Below are 19,935 nucleotides of genomic sequence, written 5' to 3' on the forward strand. Positions count from 1 at the left end.
GTTAGGATATGGAAGGCGAAGGCTTGATTCTCAATCTGTGTCATAAGAGATAAGATTTTAATAGCAAAACAGAAGAGACAAATCCAGGTGGAAATCTTTGACCATTTTAAAGAACTCATTCTACATCTACCAGGGAGCAATCTGAGGGGGACCTGGAAGAAGCTATCTAATTAACCTAAAGGAAAGCACCTGTGTAAGGTTAAACACCTGTCAGGCTTTTGACCCAGGCTTATATAAACTTCAGCCTAAAACTAACAAAACAGGTGTGGGGGAGAGTGTTTTCTAACTCTGGCCCACTTTTATTTTTGTTGTTGTTGTGGGGGCTAAAGCATCTTTTCTGGCAAATATAGTGTATGTTTGATTAACCTTAACTTTTACTTAAAGCAGGCAACCTGAGAGTCACATTTTAGAGCTACTATACTCTGAAATGTTCTGCTTTCTGTAAATACCTTTTTAAAAAGTGGTGCTCGGGTGTAATTTACTGTCCCGTATCCAGACTTTTTTTTTTTAACTTAAGTTGCATACTGGTGTTTTATTTGTTTCTTAAATATATTAAAGTTTTAAAAAGTGGGTTTTTTTTCTTTGAAAACATTAAAAACTGGCTAATTGAGGAATTGGTGTTCATGGCTGTTTTGGTAGTGGACCCTACTGACACGCTTATTTAGTTGACGAAGAACCAGCAAATGATTTCTATGTTTCAGGTATATAAAACTTCCAAATGGCAATTACATGTTGATTGTAAGCTTGATCCTGTTTCTAGTTCATTTATTCTCACTTCCTTTGAATGGTTGCAGTCCTCCTCCTTTCTCTTGAATCATGAGAGATGAAATTGCAACAGCCGTTTTCTTTGTCACAAGATTGGTGAAAAAACATGATAAACTGAGTAAACAGAAAATAGAAGACTTTGCAGAAAAGCTGACGACAATCTTGTTTGAAACCTACAGAAGTCACTGGCATGCCGACTGCCCTTCTAAAGGGCAAGCGTTCAGGTGAGAGCTGGCATATAGGATGACAAGGGGAACTAACGAGCAAGCAATAACCATTGGCAGTGATTCTGTTGGCGGTCTACGAGTAACAAAAGCTTTATGGCCTCAAATTTATTTGAACTTGGGCTTGGAAGAAATGCAGCAGGTGGCAGTGCATAGAGAAAACTATACAATTTCAACATCGTTGAAAACTGTAGTGCAACCCCCCTTACGTGGGGTGGATTAAACTATCTCTGACTTGCGTTTACCGTGAAAGATCGGCAGAGGACATTCGGCAAAACTAATTGCGTGACTTAGTGATGTAACGTTGTGAGTAGCTGATGTTGATGGTTCTACTCGGAAAGCCGTGGAGGGACAGGGTGGGGGTCAGCGGTATGAGAGCAGTTGGCCCACCACATGATTCCCGTCTACTAAGGTGCCTGTCACCAAGTGTTTGTTTCCCTTTCCTTGCTTTCTAAAGGTGTATCAGGATAAATAATAGTCAGGATAAAGATCCCATTCTAGAAAGGGCTTGTGCTGAAAGTAACGTGGATTTTTCTCACCTGGGACTTCCAAAGGAGATGACCATATGGGTAGATCCCTTTGAAGTGTGCTGTAGGTGAGTAATTTCACTGGAGGCAGTGTGCTCTGTGATCCCTGGAATCATGGGTTATAGAGTCAGTTCTGTGCACCTTGGTAAGAGATGATCCACTAAAGCCCTGCATTAGCGGTGAGGGCACTGGCTGGTTAAGGTTTCAGATGCAAACTTTCTTAGCACAGACTTCCAGTAGGAGTGGACACAGTGGAAGCACAGAGACTTTACACAGTACAGTCAAACCTTGGATTGTGAGTAACTTGTTCTGCGAGTGTTGTCCAAGACCAGCAAACATTTCTAATAAATTTTAACTTGATACGAGTGATATCTTGCAATACGAGTAGTATGTGATGCCTAATGTCACATGATCATAACTGGGCCAATGGTTCTTGAAATTCTCTTTGCTATACAAGTGCTTTGGATTACATGTGTGTTTCCGGAACAAATTATGCTCGCAAACTAAGGTTTTCCTGTATTTGAAATTTGACTTCAATCACTGCACTGTATTGCTAACTATAGACTGTAAGGCCTAAGTATTACAGGCAATATCAAGGGGGCAGAGGAATTGGAACTCAGTTCATTAGTTGAATCAAAAGAGACTAGTTTTTCTTTGTCAGAGAAATTCACCAAGCTAGCCCTTACAGAATACCCTCACTAATTGCTACCCCGTGGAAGCTGAAGGTCACAGTGTCTTGCAATTTGCTTTGCTGTCAAGCCATTTCAATTTGTTTCTTTTTTTTTTTTTTTTAATTTTTTTTCAACGTTTTTTATTTATTTTTGGGACAGAGAGAGACGGAGCATGAACGGGGGAGGGGCAGAGAGAGAGGGAGACACAGAATCAGAAACAGGCTCCAGGCTCTGAGCCATCAGCCCAGAGCCCGACGCGGGGCTCGAACTCACGGACCGCGAGATCGTGACCTGGCTGAAGTCGGATGCTTAACCGACTGCGCCACCCAGGCGCCCCTCAATTTGTTTCTTAAAATAACTTTTTGCAGATTGGTTGAGCGGTCTGTAGAAAAGGTTAGAAATGAAAAAAAAACTTGGATTTTTGAATCCTTAATAAAGAAATCTTCTTTTCCTACTTAGGTACGGTGAGAAAAATCATCCATTTACAATTGCTTCTTTTAAAGGCAGATGGGACGAATGGGAGCTTTCCCAACAGGTCAGCTGTGCTGTTAATCGAGCTACATTAGACTATGCCTCTGGCATTTCCTCTGATGAAGAAAGTTGTAACAAAGAACCGCAGATCATTCCTAAAGTCAGCAATCCAAAGAGTATTTATCAGGTGAAGTGTGGTCCAGTTCTCGATGCTTTTTTTTTTTTTCTGTCCTAATTCTGAAAAGAATTTGTTCACTGTAAAAGAAACAAATGGAAAACAGAAACAAAACCGTAAAGATTAAAATGACATTATTAACATTCTAGGAAAATTTTTTTCTTCTTTGTGTAGTTTCTTTACTTGGTGGAGTCCTCAGGAGTTACATAGGACTGTTTCTCCATATTATTTGAACAGAAGTTTCCTTTAATCCAAATTCCTTCATAATTAAATATGAAAATTAGCAGACTTTCTTGCTAGTAGAAAATAACCTACCACTTGTAGAAAATTTGGAATATTAAGAAATGGTCAAAGGTCTGTAATCTTACCATGAGAACAGTTGTTCTAAAAAAATACATAATTTAAATACATATTAGATTATTAATTAAATATATATCAAACATAAATATATTCATATTATATATATTATATATACATATTACATACATATATATATATTTAACCACAACCCACAGAAAGGTAAGCATATTTATATGTTGGAAATAGGTTTAAAAAAAAAATACTTACTCTTAATTGGCATAATGTCCCCAATATTTTCTACTAAATTGATTTCAACCACCTAAATTGATTTCATAACTCAAAAATGGTTGCAACCCACAATTTGAAAAACGTTACTCTAGACAGAATCTTGACTGACACTGTATGTATATACTTGTTTGTACGTTTGCTGAAATTAATCACTTCTGTTGTAACATTAGAACAATTGAAATAACATCTTGGCATTTTTTTCCCTTGTAATTTAACCAATCAATTACTGGCACTCATCTGGATTATTTCCACATTTTTATGATGCAAAAAAAAGTTGATAACTTGTAGAGATGACTGTATTTTAAGTTAGTGTGGAGATTTGATTCTTAGACATGGAGTTACTGGGTCATACGGACATTTCCCTGTTCGGAATATATGCCAAAGTAGCATCTAAAGGTTTTGTTTATTTGTAGTCTAACTAGCTCTATGTAATGAAAGTGTCTCTTGTATCATTTTTCCTAAAATTGGTTATTCTTACTTAAAAATAATTTACTAAAGATGCTACCTGTTCTAGACACGGGTACTTTAAGTAACATTAAAAAACAAATCTCCATGTGCCCAAATGTTTTGGGTACTTATTAGCATACGAATCTTCTCCTCACGAATTATTTGAGGTCTTAATGTATTATTATAGGCTCTTCAAAGGTTAGAAATATTTTAACCCCTTTTCATATTACTGGCAAATAATTTTTCTATAGCTTGTGTAGTTTGTAAACTATAGTTTATTGTATAGTTCTATATGTGTAAAAGTTTAAAATCATATATTGAAATAGATGCCCTTAGTTCTATTCTTTTTTTTTTTTAATTTTTTTTTCAACATTTATTTATTTTTGGGACAGAGAGAGACAGAGCATGAACAGGGGAGGGGCAGAGAGAGAGGGAGACACAGAATCGGAAACAGGCTCCAGGCTCTGAGCCATCAGCCCAGAGCCCGACGCGGGGCTCGAACTCACGGACCGCGAGATCATGACCTGGCTGAAGTCGGACGCTTAACCGACTGCGCCACCCAGGCGCCCCCTTTAATTCTATTCTTATGCTTTAGAAAGATTTCCTTCCACCTAGGGATCAGATCTGTAGTCAGCTATATACTTTGTAGAGCAACGTACTTTAGGAGTGTGATCTGTAAAACATCTGTATTGGTTATTTGGGATGTTGAAAATGGATATATCTAGACCTTAGCCCAAAAGATCACGATTAGACAGTTGGGTGTTAAGCCAGAGAGGGAGGGTGGGGTAGAGGAGAACCCAAGACTATACACAAATTTGAAGATGTGTTTTTAAGTATTTTTACCTACTTTGATACTTTTTTTTTTTTTTTCAGGTTGAAAACTTTAAACAGTCCTTTCAATCTTGGTTCCATGTCTCCCGCAAAAAGAATATGGCAGATGGCCGTATGGGCCTCCTAGGAAATGCTTATGCATTGCATAAAAATCATAAGCGTCAGAGGCCTGCTGCTATCTACCGGGTAGACAGGTACCACTGGGTCAACACTAACCGATAATGCAGTGGTCGGGCACTTGTGGGATAGAGCTCAGAGGAGCGGCTTCATTTTCTCTATAACAAAAGGGAGTCTAAAATTGAGAGGCCCATGAAACAGAAAAAATAACCATCTCAGGGACTAGAGTGGCGTAATGGCAAATCCTCTAGTGCAGATCATAACAGTGTTCTTAGCTATACTTTTAACTCTTAATTTTATGTGAAGTTTTATGTAACACTAATGAATGTACTCAGTAAGGTAATGGAATGAAGATAGTGACCTGTGATGAGATTCAATGAATTATGAAAAGTAACGGTTTAAATAAACGTACTATGTTTTTAATAACTTGCTAGTTCAGTTTTTTGTTTTTGTTATTGATTTTTTTTTCTTTTTGTTTTTGTTTTTGGGTTTTTTTTGCAAGAAAGCTTCGAAAGTTTGTGTTTCTTCATTAGCCATTAAAACAAATAGAACTTCACTTGGCAAAGTGTGAGCCTCATGATACAGTCTCCTGGTTCCATTTTGTTACCTGCCATCACTGCTCTATTTCACAAGGCCATTGGGAGCTTGTTTTAAGATTACTCTTTAAGATACAAAATTCCCTTGCTTGCGTGTCTTTCAAAAATTTTCATCCATTTCTAAAACTCTTAATAGACTTAATTACGACTTTCATAACAGTGACAGCTACTCATTATAAGGATTCAAGCTAATTTAAAATAAAAAAACTTGATAAAAAAAATTTAAGCTAAGCACAAAAACAAAACAAAATGCACCAAGAAAAAAAAATCCCTACCATCCAGCCAGAAACTACCATTATTAACATCAAATGGTGACCATCTTTTCAGTCATCCTACATATATAAGAACTGCTACACAATTAATTTAATAAAACCATGCTATAGGAGTTACTAAATTTTTAGGACCTATTTTAATTTTTCATTTTAGTTATCTCAGCAAAATGGAGAAACAGAGAGTGACATATTCATGAAAGTTTCTACCACAATATATTTTATTTTCCAAAGGTTTTCTCTGAAGTAAAAAAAACAAAAAACAAAACAAAAAAACAGAAAAAAAAAAAAAAAAGAAAAAAATGGGGAAAAAAAAGAAAATACCAGGAGGTTGGAATCATCTTTAAAACTTTGACAATCTTACACAGTATTAATTGTTGCTATCAAGCTGCAGCAAGCATTCTTAATTTTTTTCCTGAAGGACAAGTTGTGAGATATTAAAATCTTAGGTTATGCTTTCTTTCTCTTATAATTTCATAAACCTTACAGGAAACTGTTTTTGGCACTATACCTTGGAGAAAGCTGAGACCAGTTGGATTTCCCCAACCCCCACCACTCATATCAACATCTTCGGTGGCTTCCTTTGCCTGCCAGTCTGAGAGCCTTTTCCTCTATATTAGAAATCTATGCCCATGTGTCTGTCATTTTACATCAGTTTTTCCCAGAATACGGTGCCCCTTTCTCATCCGAAGATGTGATTTTTCTAGACCAATCTTCTACAATATTAATAATTTCTCTGTCCATCCATTTCAGGGATACCAACTCTCCTGATGCTGGATCATTACTATTTGTCTATCTGATTGCTTTCATATCTTTATTTCCTTTTTTTAAAACCATGATTGTCTTAAGTCTTCCTTGTGCCAGTTTGATTCTTCCTCCTGTCTGGTCTTTCTTGTTTCTACCTATTTCTTAGCTCCATAATGATATTTTAGATTTCAATCAGTGACTTTCTCTGTAGGAGTTATTCACATGTACAGTTTGAGCAGAAAATGAAAGAAAACTGTATAAGATAGTTACTATACGTAAAACAACCTAATACTTAGGAAGAATGGGTTTCTAAGAACTTTTACACAAGGATTTTATGAACAAAGTGTCTCTTGAAGTGAGTGAGGTTGTTTTGTTTTGTTTTTTAATGTTTACTTATTTTTGAGAAAGAGCAAGTGAGAGCATGAGCAGGTGAGGGGCAGAAAGAAGGAGACACAGAATCCCAAGCAGGATCCAGGCTCTGAGCTGTCAGCACACGGACATAGACTGTGTATGTCTGTGTATATGCGTGTGTACACAAATAATACCTTAAAGATAACTGAAAACTTTTAAAAAGAGACAGCAGTAAGTGCACATAATGCGGCAGAAAAGAGATCATGATCCCCGTCTTGTAATCTGTGGCATTTCCATTAAAAATCGGGTGCTTACCAAAAAGCTGGCAGCTGTTAGCGTATTAATGGAATCAGATGGAAGGCCCGAGAAGTCAGCCAGGAAGTTAATAGGATCATGTTTTGGCGTGCCCCACTCAGCCAAGAATGAGGAATATAGAGGAAAGCTCTTTAATTCCTGCATGACTTTTTCATTGTCACCTGTCTCAGAGGCCCTGGATCCTTGGCCTAACTACTTTATATAGTCTTATGCGTCTGGTTTAATTCATCTTCACTCTGCTTTTTTGGGAAATGCATTTTGTAATTTATGCAAATAGCTAAATAAAGTTCTCTAGGATATGCACCCATTATTTATCATATCAAAGTAAGATTTACCTTCTCAAAGTACTGGAGGAGTCTTTAATCCTATGAAAGTACTATGCTTTAACTTGAGGCGGGGGGCGGGGGGTGCTTTGTTTATGAATTGCCAGTTCATCAAAGAGACAGGAGAATGGTTCCCTCACAGGCCAGTCTTAGGGCAACTACATGTTACTGGTATCTGTGCTACGAGGGCAGTAGATACTTTTAATTGAGCTAATAACTAAGGAAACAGTTTTAAGGCTGACACATGTGGTACTTCCTTTGCCTGATGGCTAATGTTTTAAACTGAATGAGTCTTTGAGATGACTGAGTGACCAACCGCTAGCAGCAAAGAAATAAGGACTCACTGTCTGTGTAAGACGGCAGAAATTGAAGATCTGTGTGCAGTGAATTGACTTGGAGATGCTCTCCTTGTGGCTGGACTGAAAACTCTTTGTTAAACCTTAATTATAAATCTTTTTTAAAATTTGTTAAACCTTTTTTATTTTTCATTTTTAAATGTTTATTTTTGGGAGAGAGTGGGGGAGGGGCAGAAAGAGAGGGAGAGAATCCCAAGCAGGTTCTGTGCTGTCAGTGCAGAGCTCAACGTGGGACTCGATCTCATGAACCCTGAGCTCATGGCCTGAGCTGAAATCAAGAGTTGGACACTTGACCAACCGAGCCACCCAGGCGCCCTTGTTAAATTTTCTCAACTAGCCTGCTCCTTTGTCACTTTGCTTGAAAGACTCAATAACAATTGTTACATAAAATAAACCTCGCTTGCTACTCATCTGGGAGTACAATAAAGAGAATTGTCCATGTGAGGAGCAGCCTGAACTGCTGTCATTGGATTTGTCTTCCCAGCTGGCTTTTGATACGAAGTTTGTGTTTGCAAAAGAATTTTCTGGCTTACATTGAATTCATGGGACAGTTGTGTCCCTCCTGATTAGCACTTGAACTTCAGTTTCAGATGACTCCTCATCTCTCTGAGGTGTTCCAGCCAGAGTCTCCAAAGTGACTTCTGTGTGGGCCACATGGCCTGTATCTTATCGCCAGATCTCCAAATTCTCATTCCGGATCGCCCGATATTGTACAAATATACCTGACTACTTTGTGTGACTCAGTAACAGACAATTTTACATAAGTTAGTCAGCCTTATATATACATATACACAAATTGACATTTCTAGAAAGAGGTTCAGTATTTTTAAATAATGAACATTTTAATAAGATATGTAGTCTAATGATTTTTTAGTCACATTGAAAGTGTCAGCATGTTATCATCTGTGCCAGATATTACCATCTATTATGTTATATATCCACCCAAGATTATGTGATTTACACATGAATAAGCATTTTTAAAAATCCGCTTAATAACTTTATTAGATATATTTACATATTTAACATGTTTTAAACATGCAGACTGAAATGATATCACCATTCTCTTTCTAGATCTAAAAATACAACAGAAAAAGAAACATGTAGTTATTTCTCTAAAGACGCAATCCACAGAACGAGGAAAAATAGTTGCAGAATAAGGAATTCCTACAAATAAATTAAATGGGGAATCCAGTGAAAAATGGGCAAAATACTTGAATAGGCACTGCTCAAGAGAAGATATTCAAATGATGTATAAATACAGGAATGGTGCTCAGTTTTAATGGCCACCGGAAAAATGCAAATTAAAATCATATACCACATGCCTGGGTGGCTAAGTCATTTGAGCATCTGACTCTTGATTTCAGCTCAGGTCATGATCCTGGGGTCATGGGATCTAGCCCCATGCTGGGCTCCATACTGAGTGTGGAGCCTGCTTAGGATTCTCTCTCTTTCCCCCTCTGTTCCTCTCCCCCGCTTGTGCACTCTCTTTCTCTCTAAAAACAAAACAAAAACAAAAATACCACATACCCAGAAGGATGCAAGAATGCATAAAATAAAAAAGATGGAAAAAACTAAGTGCTGATAATCTTCTGCTGGCAGTATATATTTAGACAATCACTTTGGACATCCAGTTGTAAGTTTCTACTAAAGTCAAACATATCCACACCCTAAGACCTAGAATTTCTAGTTCTAAGTAATACCTGACTCAGTATAGTCACATATAGTCACCAAAAGGTACACAAGACTATCTGTAATAACCCCAAACTGGAAAATACCTACAGGCACATGAGTATCGGAAAGAGTATATTTTGACAAATCCATACAATGGGGGTCTTATAGCAAAGAGAATCAACAAACGACAGCTACATGCAACAATATGGATAAGCCTCACAAACATGATGTTGAGCAAAAGTAATCCATATTTTATGATTCTATTTACGTGACGTTCATGAATAAGCAAAAAACAGTTTATGGTGTCTGAAGTCAGGATAGTGGTAATTCCTGGGGGGCAGATGACTGGAAGGAAGGGACATGGGGGACACTTCTGAGAAACTAGTGATGTTCTCTTTCTTGATGTGGATGCTGCTTATACAGAAATGTTCACTTTGGACAATTCATGAGGAGTGGGTTTATGATATAGGCACTTTTAAAAGCCGTGTTATATTTTAATATAGTTTTAAAGGTAGTTTTTACCCAAGACATGGGTGATAACTTTAAATAAAGTAGACTGGGGCCCAGGACTGGAGTCAGTGTTCAGTTATTTTTCCAGCTTGCTAGTTTCTGATCTCAAAAACATAAGGTCACCACGCTGCATGAAAAAATGAAGATGTTTGGGGCTTTTCTCTTTGCTAATTACCCATATACCTTATGGATATTAGTGTTGTGTTAGTGAAGTATTAGTGAAGTGTTGGTGTTGGTCATTTGGAGCCAAAATATTTGTTGGTTTTTAAAGATATAAGATTTTACATGCTTATGATCAAACACCTTTTATACAAGAGCAGCAGGTATCATAAGGTATAACAAGAGAACCCCTGAATGGGAGGGTAATGGACCCAGTTCTAGTTACTTCCTGCTCTCGTCCAGCTGGGTGAACAGGGCAAGTCTGTGTCTCGGTTCCCCCTTCAGGGCTTTACCCACCCGAAGGCAAAGGGTGAAATCTTTTGGCTCCTTTCTAACTGAGAACTAAGATCCACCATCTCCCAGTACTGGGAAAACTCTTCAATAGGGTGATTGATCAGGTAGCTTTTCATACCACCATTAATTTCCAATCCTTCATTCTGCTGACTTTTTCACTTACAAATATGGCTCCAAGCACATGATGAAGTGTTTCGAGATGTAGAGCAAAGCAGTCTTAATGCTGTAGATCATAAGGCCATCTCACCTCATCTTCGTCCTCACTCTGATCTCTCCGTTTTCTTGGTATCTGTTTTTCAGCAGCAATGAGGCTTTTTAGAAGATGTTCCATATTGGTGAAGAGGAGAAGATCCTTGTTTTTCTTAATATACTGTGGAGAGTGTGGAGGAGAGAGTTAATGCCTTTGCTCCCATTTCCTTTAAGTACTCGTGGATATTCTTAGCCAGACTCTGGATCTGAGCATAGTACATGCAATTCTGCTTTTAAAATAAAAGCAAGACCTCTCCCTAAATGGTGGCTGACAGAGGACTAGCATTCCAGCTCCACAATGACCTCTGGTGTGGGCAAGTTTTTACCACTCCTAACCCTCAGTTTTCTCACCTGTAAGTTAGGAACAAAAGTAGCATCTACCTTATAAGGGCATAGATGAGATGCGTGTAAAACTCTCAGCAGAACAGCTGGCATGTGACAAGTATGTAATAAGCGTCTGCTATTCCCTGCCCTGGAGTTACCAGGGTGAGGTTGGTGAGGTTGGAATGTTTCAGTAGATAGCATCAGGGGTTACACAAACCCCTTCATTAATATAGTAAATATGTTAAAAGCCTACTTCTAAGCCTGGAATGTGGGCTATATCAGGAAACAAAACAGACAAACATCTCTGCCCTCATGGAGCTTATGTTCTATTAGGGGAAGAAATGTATTAAACAAGGTTAAGTAAGTAAATTACACAGTAGGTTTAGGAAGTGATACAGGAGAAAGGAAATTAGAGCCGAGTAGGGAGAAGGTGATGAACAGGAGAAAAGAGGGTTGCAAATGAAGATGGGCTGGTCAGAGCGGGACTCATTGAGAAGGTGACACTTGAACAAAGTCCTGGAGGAGGTGAGGGAGTTGGGCATGCTCTAACTCCTTAGACCAGGGTCTCTCAACCTCAGCACTACTGACATTTGGGGATGGATAATACTTTGTGGTGGGGACTGTCCTGTGTATTGCAGGCTGTTCAGTGGCATCCCTGGCCTCTCTCCACTAGTTAACTGCAGTAGCCCCCTTCCTGGAGCATGATAATCAGAAATGTCTCCAGACGTTGCCAAATGTCCTGTGGGGTATAAAACTGCTCCTGGTTGAGAACCAGTGCCGCTGCAGGCAGAGGGCAGTGCACCTGGTGTGTGTAAAGAACAGCAAGGAGGAAAGTGTAGTTTGGAGGTGAGTGACCAAGGGGAAGAGTAGCAGGTGAGGCCGTGAGAGAGAAGGGGACTTGGTTTCCTTGGCTTTGACTCTAAGTGAGATGGGGAGCCACAGCAGGATTTTAAACAGATCCATTTTCATTTGAAAAGGATCACTCTGACCAATGTGCTGAGAGTAGACTGAGGAGAGGCAAGGTCGGAAGGGGGGACCAGTTAGTAAGTATTACAGTAATCCAGGTGAGATGACGTGGGCTTGCACCACGCTGGTAGCACTGTAGGCAACGAGATGTGGTCCTATTATGAATATACCCTGAAGGTAGAGCGACAGGATTTCCTGATGGATTAGTTACAGGGTGTTTGTAACAGAGAGGTTTCAAGGAAGACTTTGGCCTAAGAAACCAGAAGAATACAGTTGCCACCAACTGCGATCGGGAAGGTTTCTAGTAGGGGAGGTTTGGACAGAAGACAGATTGGGGGCATAATGAATTTGAGATGCTTCTTAGACCCGGAAGTGGAGACGGCCCATAAGCAGTTGAGTTGAGTTAGTGAGTTGGCGGGGCTGGAGATAAAAAATTTGAGATTCCTTGACATATGGTTGGGATTTGAAGCTTGAAGATGGGCTGAGATCCCTAAGGGGAGCAAATATAGACAGAGAAGAGAAGAGGACAGGAATAAATCCTGGCCCTCCAACATGAACAGCCTAGGGAGAAGAGGCAGGACGAGCAAAGGAGACTGAGAAGGAGCAGCCACACAGGTAGGGGCAAACCAGAGGACTCTGGGGTCCTTGGAGCCAAGCCAAGATTGTACTGAGGACAAGGAAGGAATCAGATGTGTCAGATGCTGCTGCTGAATGCAGAGAGAGAACTGAGCATTCTCTGGGGTCTCTGGGGGGTAGGGTGTGATTGATTCTGGAGTCTGGATGACCACTGTCACCATCACCACCAACGAGCACAAAATAAATCTCTGATTGGTAACTAATGGGGATCTGATCATAGATAGGTGTATATGGAACATTTACTAGGAGTCAGGAGATCTAGCATCTGATCTCAGATCTGCCACTACTAATAGCTTCGCGATTTGGGGCAAATTGCTTAATCTCTCCTTAAATTCAAAATGTGACTAAAAATATGTCTGCTACCTATTCTGCAGGATTGCTGGCTGAGAGAGAATATATGAGAGAACATACACATAAAAATGCTTCGAAATTTATAAAGGTTTATATAAATAATGTGAAAAAAGATGCAACTCAAGAGTGAACTGATCTTTCATGAAGGATAACAATTTCAAGATCCCAGATTTAAACTTTGTGATATTTTTAATAGTTAAATAGGATGGTATTCTCATAAAAAGCACTTTAAATAACACAGTATTAAGAATACTATTATCAGGCTTGCATAGAAAAGAGCACACTGCAAGTTGGGTGAAAAAGCCATCACCTGGGCATCTAAATTTAGTCACTGAGTCGCCGTAGTTTTAAAGATGGAATTCTGCAAATTGATAAATAGGTTAGTGGGATATGAGTTAAGTAACTATGGGGCCACATTAGCAATCCCCGAACTCAAACAGCCAGATACCTACTGTCCGCCTGGCAGGGCACAGGATTAAAAAATATATTGTGGTATGTGGTCTGAGGAGCGGCCTGGGTGTCAAGGCAGTGTACCACCAGGGGAGGCCAGAAATAGCTGACCAGGTCGGACACCGAGGCCTTTAGTCCATGAAGAAGTCAATCTTTAACCAACATGTGCTGCACCAGTTAAACTTAGTTACCTCTTCTGATGACTCTGGCTCCAGATGAGACTCACACTTCCTTTCAATGAGTTTCGAGAGAAGATCTCTTCCTCTCTCAGAGACGGGCTGCTCTTCCAGCAGAATAGCACTTATGCTTCGGTCAAGCTTACCGTCCCAGGAAACCGCTGACATCTGCAGCGCCATAGAGAATGCTTCCCTGAAATAAGCCTGCAAGCCCTGGTCAAGGAAAAGGTGAGGGGGGCCAAATCAGTTCCATTCTAGATAATTACTATTATGCAGCTTCAAAATAATAGCTGAAAGAAAGGTGGGGTTTGATACCCATCATCTTCACTTGCCCTTACCATGGGCTATTATTGTCATTTGCAATGCTGGTGAGGCTTATGTGTTGGCAAGGAAATAGCCAAGAAAGCTGTGATGCCATTCTCATAGGAAGGCCACTTCTTTTTGAGTTTTTACAGAGTGGTACCTGCATTTTGTTATAGGCTGCCACAGGAAATTAGATCAGGATAACCTTCCTCCTGGCCAGGCAGTAGGAACCAGAGGCCAACAATGGGACCTAAGTAGCTTTGAAATGTTGCACAGCTTAACAAATCCGTCATTCTGGGAGAGAAGCAAAGAATCCTGTGCATTTTAGAAATACCTTGTAAAATGACCTCAGAAAGGCAGGGTCTGAGTCCTGGTGGAAGTCCTTGGCAGCGATGTGGGCCAGGCAGTGGATCAGCAGCAGAATGAAGCTTCCCACAGATGCCAAAGACTCTCTCCCAACAAACAGTATGTTTTCAGCGCTCTTAGTAGAGGAGATACCCAAATACGGAGAGATCAACCTCAGGGAACATCTCCACTACCTCTTTCTTTTCCTACTTTCATGTGGTCTAAATTAACTTTTGGAATCATAAAGTCAGAGACTCCCCAGGCTTAATGGAAATTTACTGATGATGAGGTAAAAACTATTGCTTTAGTTCAACTCCCGGAATAAATCATGTTCGAATCGCAAGGGAGTGATACTATTCTGGGGGTCCACCCCAGAATGTCTGGTTCTATTGGCTGGTTTAGGAAAAACCTTGGCATCTCCATTTTTACCCAGCTCCCCAGGTGGTTGATGCACGAGGTCCAAGGACCTCAGTTTGAGAATCAGTGCCTGACAGGGCTCTCTGACTTTGTCTTTCATGCCTTTATTGTAATCAGGTTCTCAAATATCCTCTCTTGTCTAATTGACTTGAAATAACTCCCTTGTTCAGGCAATAGGTTGGCTTGGAAAAAGCATTAAGTAATTTGGAGTCAGATAGTCTTGAGATCTGGTTCTGGAATGAGCTCTGGGGACAGCTCAGAATAGTGGTTAAACAACGAGTTTGGTGTTCTAATACACCTGGACTTGAGTTTAAACTCTTGATAACACTGTGAGCTTGGGAAAATCACTTGGCCTCAATGGGTCTCAATATCTTAACTCATAAAATGGAGGTCACAAGAGTAGTCACCCAATAGGGTTGGGATGTTGTAAGCTGTAAATGAGATAATGCACGTAAGGCACGTGGCCAAATGCTGGACACACAGTACTCCAGTAGTCGGTGAATCCTGAGTTTGTTTCCCCATCAGTAAAATGGGATTAAATTCTTGCCTACTTCATAGATAGCTTTGAGGATCAAGTGAAATGATGCCTGGAGGGTGCAGTGTGGGAGTTATTTTTGGTCTTAATTAACTTTCCCAACAACCGAGTGGTCAAGTGTGACCCACATCCTAGTCCTCTAGCATTGGTTAGCAGTGCCCCCTCTCACAATCACTGTTTACCAATGAACCGTTATCAGTGTTTCAGGTCTGTGTATACTGGCTTAGGGCTACCACCAAGGCACTGCCAATCCTACATATCGGAGGAACTGCAGGCACAAGAACAATTTCGATCCCTTTCTGCGGAAAGATGCTGATTGTGCAGGATTTGCGGAGGCTGGAACCATGACCCTTATGGGAAACACCAGTCTGGAACCACCGACTTTGATGACAGAGATTCATCAACAGGCACAAAGCCATTATGATTCTCTCTCTGGACACAAGCCGGGACATACCCATTTCACTAATTAAGAGAAAGCTTTTACGTGGTGACATTTATTATGTCTTACTAAATGACTTATTACCAAGAGGGATAAAGTATGTCAGGACTCGAGAGAGAAAAATGTTTTATAGTGTTTGTTCTTTTTGCTTCTGTCTATCTCTTTAGACCCTAGAATTTTACAAACCCGCCTCTGGGGCTGAATTTGCAGCACCTGAAAGAAGAAGGAGCCTTCGAAGGCATTGTCTGAGGCTTCCATGGCAGGCAGATGAGAAGCAATCTGCAGGGTGATTTCAGGAGCCTGAAAAGAATAAGAAACAAATAAAACCCAAACCCGAACCCATCCTCTTGCTAAAAAATTCTCATGTGGCTCAGCTCCGTAGCACCAACCAAATTAATGGGAAGTAAATGCGTTGGAACATCAATTTCAAGTGTAACAGGATAAGGAGATTCAGTATACACTAAAGGAAAGCGGAAAGAGTATTTCTGCGTTCGATATTTATGCTAATTATAAGCATTAACTTACTACTTTTCTACCTCGAGGGTGGCAGTCAGGCATGGGGGCTGTGAAGCATGATGCTTGAGCCCTCGCCTGGCTCTACCCTTTTGGTTGTGTGATGTTGGGTAAGTTAACTCAACCACTTTGTATTTTCCCACCTTATTTTTAAAATGAGAAAAAAAAAATAGATATAGGAGCCTGGGAAGATGACAGAGTAGGAGGATCCTAAGCTCACCTCATCCCGCTGATACACTTAGAATAGCCATATCAATGCAACTGACCCAGAAAATGACCTGAAGACTGGTAGAACAGACTCTTCACAGTTAGTCATAGAGAGGAGGCCACATCAAAAACGGTAGGAGGGGTGGGGACATGGTTGGGAACGAAACCCCCAGTGAAACGGGGAGAAAACCACACACCAGTTCAACTGCAGCCCCAGCAGGGGTTGGGAGCAGACGTCTCAAATGACTGCTAATCCCACCTACCAACAAAATCTCACAGTGGGCAGTACGAGGAGAGAGCCCCGTAGTTCAGAGTCACTGCAACCCTAACAGAGGGACGGGGGGCAGACACCTGGTCTGACTGCAGGTCTCACCAACAAAAGCCTCTCAAGGACAACACAGGGAACGCACCCTACAGTTAAGTGTGACTAAAGCCTTGGCAAATGAGCTGAGGGCAGGCATCTGGTCTGATACAACTATAAGCCCAAAGCGGCCCCAGACTAGCCCCTTAAGAGTACAGGGACCAAACCCTGTCCACAACAGGCAAAGTGGGTCATCGCAGCTGAATGGACTGAAGGCAAACACATCTCAGTCACAAGAGTAGGGTGCACACCGCACACACAGGAGATACCGCCGAAGCATCTGGTCTGCTAAACAGGGGGCATTTTACTTTAGGGCACTAGAGGACCTCTTCTTCATGTGGCCCCTACTTTTAAGAGCAGGAGACTTAGCTGACTTTCCTAATACATAGGAACAAACACAAAGTTAGACGAAATGAAGAGACAGAGGAGTATATTCCAAATGAAAGAACAGGATAAAAACCACAGCAAAGAGCTCAATGAAATGAAACTAAGCAATGTGCCTGATAGAGAATTCAAAGGAATGGTCGTAAAGATACTTACTGGACATGAGAAAACAGTGGAGGATCTCAGTGAGACCTTCAACAAATAGATAATTAAAAAAAGAACCAATAATAGAAAAATCACTCAATAACTGAAATTAAAAATACACCAGAAGAAATCAAGAACAGATCAGAGGATGCAGGACAGGACAGAGAGCAGAGGACAGAAAACTTATTAGAAGAAATAATAGCTGAAAATGTCCCTGAGATGGGAAAGGAAACAGATATCCAGACCCAGGGGGCAAAGAAAGCCCCCAGTGAAATCAGTCCAAGGAAGTCTACACCAAGACACATCATAATTAATATGGAAAACAGCAAGAGAAAATAAAAGCAGCAAGAGAAAATAAAAGCATTACCTAACAAGGGTAACCCCATAAGGCTATGAGTGGATCTTTCAGCAGAAGCTTTGCAGGCCAGAAGGGAGTGGCAGGATATATTCAAAGTGCTAAAAAGGAAAAGCCCGCAACAAAGAATATTCTATCCAGCTATGCTATAACTCATAAAGAAGGACAGATAAACAGTTTCCCAGAAAGACAAAAGTAAAGGGAGTTCATAACCGCTAAATGAGCCTTACAACAAACATTAAAAGGAATTCTTTGAGTGGAAAGAAAAGGCCACAATCAGGAGTAAAAAAATTAGCAAAGAAAAAATTGCACAGGTAAATACAAACATAATAAAAATAGATTAATCACTTATAAAACCGGTATGGAGGTTAAAGCACAAGAGCAGTAAAATCAATTATATCTATAAAAATCAGTCACAGTATTTACAAAGTAAAAGGATGTAAAGTGTGGCATCATATAGAGAAGATGTGGAGGAGGGAGGTAAAATTTTAGTGCTTTTAGAATAGGTTCAAACTTAAGTGATCGTCAACCTAATATGGACTTCTATATACATAGGATGTTATATATCAACCTAATAGTATTCACAAATCAAAAACCTATAATAGATAGGCAAAAAATGAAGAGGAAGGAGTCTAAGCACATCACTAAAGAAAGCCATCAAACCACAAAGGAAGAGAGTAAGAGAAGAAAGGAACAGAGAAGAACTACACGACAATCATAAAACAAGTAACAAAATGGCAAAAATACATACTTACCAATAATTACTTTGGACGTTCTGGCAGGGAACACAGCTACTTGTATACCCTCAATAATTAGTTTGAATGTAAATGGACCAACTGCACCGATCAAAAGACATGGGGTGACTGAATGGATAAAAAGCAAGACCCATCTATATGCTGCCTACAAGAGACTCACTTTGACCTAAAGACATAGATTGAAAGTGAAGGTATGGAAAAACATTTATCACGCAAATGGAAGCAAAAAGAAAACTAAGGTAGTAATACTTCTTTTGGACAAAATAGATGTTAAAACAAAAACTATAACATGAGACAAAGGAGAATACTACCTAATGATAAAAGGAATAATCCAACAAGGATATATAACAACTGTAAATATTTATGCACCCAATATGAAAGCACCAAATTACATAAAGCAACTATTAACAGACATAAAGGAAAAAATCAATAGTAAGTAATACAATAGTAGTAGAGGGCTTTACCACCCCACTTACATCAATGGATAGATCACCTAGACAGAAAATCAACAAGGATACAGTGGCTTTGCATGACACATTGGACCAGATGGATCTAACAGATACATTCAGAATATTTCATCCCAACACAATGGAATACAGATTCTTTTCAAGAGCAAGTGGAACATTTTCCCCAACAGATCACATGTTAAAGCCACAAAACAAGTCTCAAAAAATTAAAGACTGAAATCATAGAATGAATATTTTCTGACCACAATGGTATGAAACTAGAAGTCAATCACAAGAAAAAATCTAGAAAGAAGACAACTATATGGAGGCAAAATAACATGCTGCTAAACAATAAATGAGTCAACCAGCACATAAAAGAAAACATTTAAAAAAATATGGAGACAAATGAAAATGAAAACACAATGGTCCCAAATCTTTGGAATGCACAAAAGCTGTTGTAAAAGAAAGGACTATAGCAATACAGGCCTCACTCAAGAACCAAGAAAAATCTCAAACAACCTAACCTTACAAATAAAGGAGCTTTAAAAAGAATAACAAACAAAGCCCAAAGCCAGTGGAAGTAAGGAAATAGTAAATATTAGAGTATAAATAAATGAAATAGAGACTAAAAAATTAGAACAGATCAATGAACCAAGGATCTGGTTCTTTGAAAAGATCAATAAAATTGATAAAACTTTAGCCAGGTTCATAAAAATATACAGAGATGAAGAGGGAGGGAAGGAGGGAGAAATGACTCAAATAAATAAAGGAGGGGAAACAACAACCTACACCACAGAAATACAAACGATTATAAGAGAATATTATGAAAAATTACATGCCCACAAATTAGACAACCTAGAAGAAATGGATAAATGCCTAAAAACATATAACCTTCCAAAACTTCAACAGGAAAAAATAGAAATTTTAACAGACTGATTACTAGCAATCAAATTGAATCAGTAATAATTAAAAAAAAAAAAAACTCCCAACAAACAAAAGTCCAAGACCAGATGGCTTCACACATGGATTCTACCATTTAAAGAAGAGGCAACACCTATTCTCACACTATTCCAAAAGATATAAGAGGAAGGAAAACTTCCAAATTCATTCTATGAGGCCAGCCTTATCCTGATACCAATATCAGAAAAAATTTCTACAACCCTTCCCCCCAA

The 19,935-nt window shown here is 39.5% G+C and overlaps 2 protein-coding genes across 2 annotated transcripts in view; one reads left to right on the forward strand and one right to left on the reverse strand.

Annotated features, from left to right (window-relative positions):
* Window positions 1-760: 760 nt before the first annotated feature.
* BTG4 (BTG anti-proliferation factor 4) lies at window positions 761-5,072 on the forward strand. Its single transcript, XM_025928916.2, has 4 exons — window positions 761-989; window positions 1,447-1,584; window positions 2,647-2,845; window positions 4,742-5,072. The coding sequence occupies exons 1-4, from the start codon at window positions 817-819 to the stop codon at window positions 4,919-4,921; spliced, it is 690 nt and encodes a 229-aa protein (XP_025784701.1). The 5' UTR covers window positions 761-816; the 3' UTR covers window positions 4,922-5,072.
* Window positions 5,073-8,867: 3,795 nt separating this feature from the next.
* Window positions 8,868-19,935, reverse strand: part of LOC147576976 (uncharacterized) — a 32,087-nt gene continuing 21,019 nt past the window's right edge. Inside the window, exons 24-27 of the mRNA XM_086676442.1 lie at window positions 15,812-15,898; window positions 14,197-14,343; window positions 13,575-13,772; window positions 8,868-10,777 (exon numbers count right to left, since the gene is read on the reverse strand). Of these exons, the coding sequence (XP_086532568.1) occupies window positions 10,625-10,777; window positions 13,575-13,772; window positions 14,197-14,343; window positions 15,812-15,898 (585 nt within the window). The 3' untranslated portion in view covers window positions 8,868-10,624. The remainder of the gene's footprint in view (window positions 10,778-13,574; window positions 13,773-14,196; window positions 14,344-15,811; window positions 15,899-19,935) is intronic.

Source organism: Puma concolor, chromosome D1 (assembly GCF_028749965.1).
Source record: "Puma concolor isolate L17-30 chromosome D1, mPumCon1.1.hap2, whole genome shotgun sequence".
Classification (NCBI taxonomy): domain Eukaryota; kingdom Metazoa; phylum Chordata; class Mammalia; order Carnivora; family Felidae; genus Puma; species Puma concolor.

Excerpts from the sequence above, each read along its gene's own strand:
- BTG4 (XM_025928916.2), top strand. The coding sequence starts at position 817 with ATGAGAGATGAAATTGCAACAGCCGTTTTCTTTGTCACAAGATTGGTG. Across the intron at positions 990-1,446 it reads TCTAAAGGGCAAGCGTTCAG|GTGTATCAGGATAAATAATA; the intron begins GTGAGAGCTGGC and ends TGCTTTCTAAAG. Across the intron at positions 1,585-2,646 it reads CCCTTTGAAGTGTGCTGTAG|GTACGGTGAGAAAAATCATC; the intron begins GTGAGTAATTTC and ends TTTCCTACTTAG.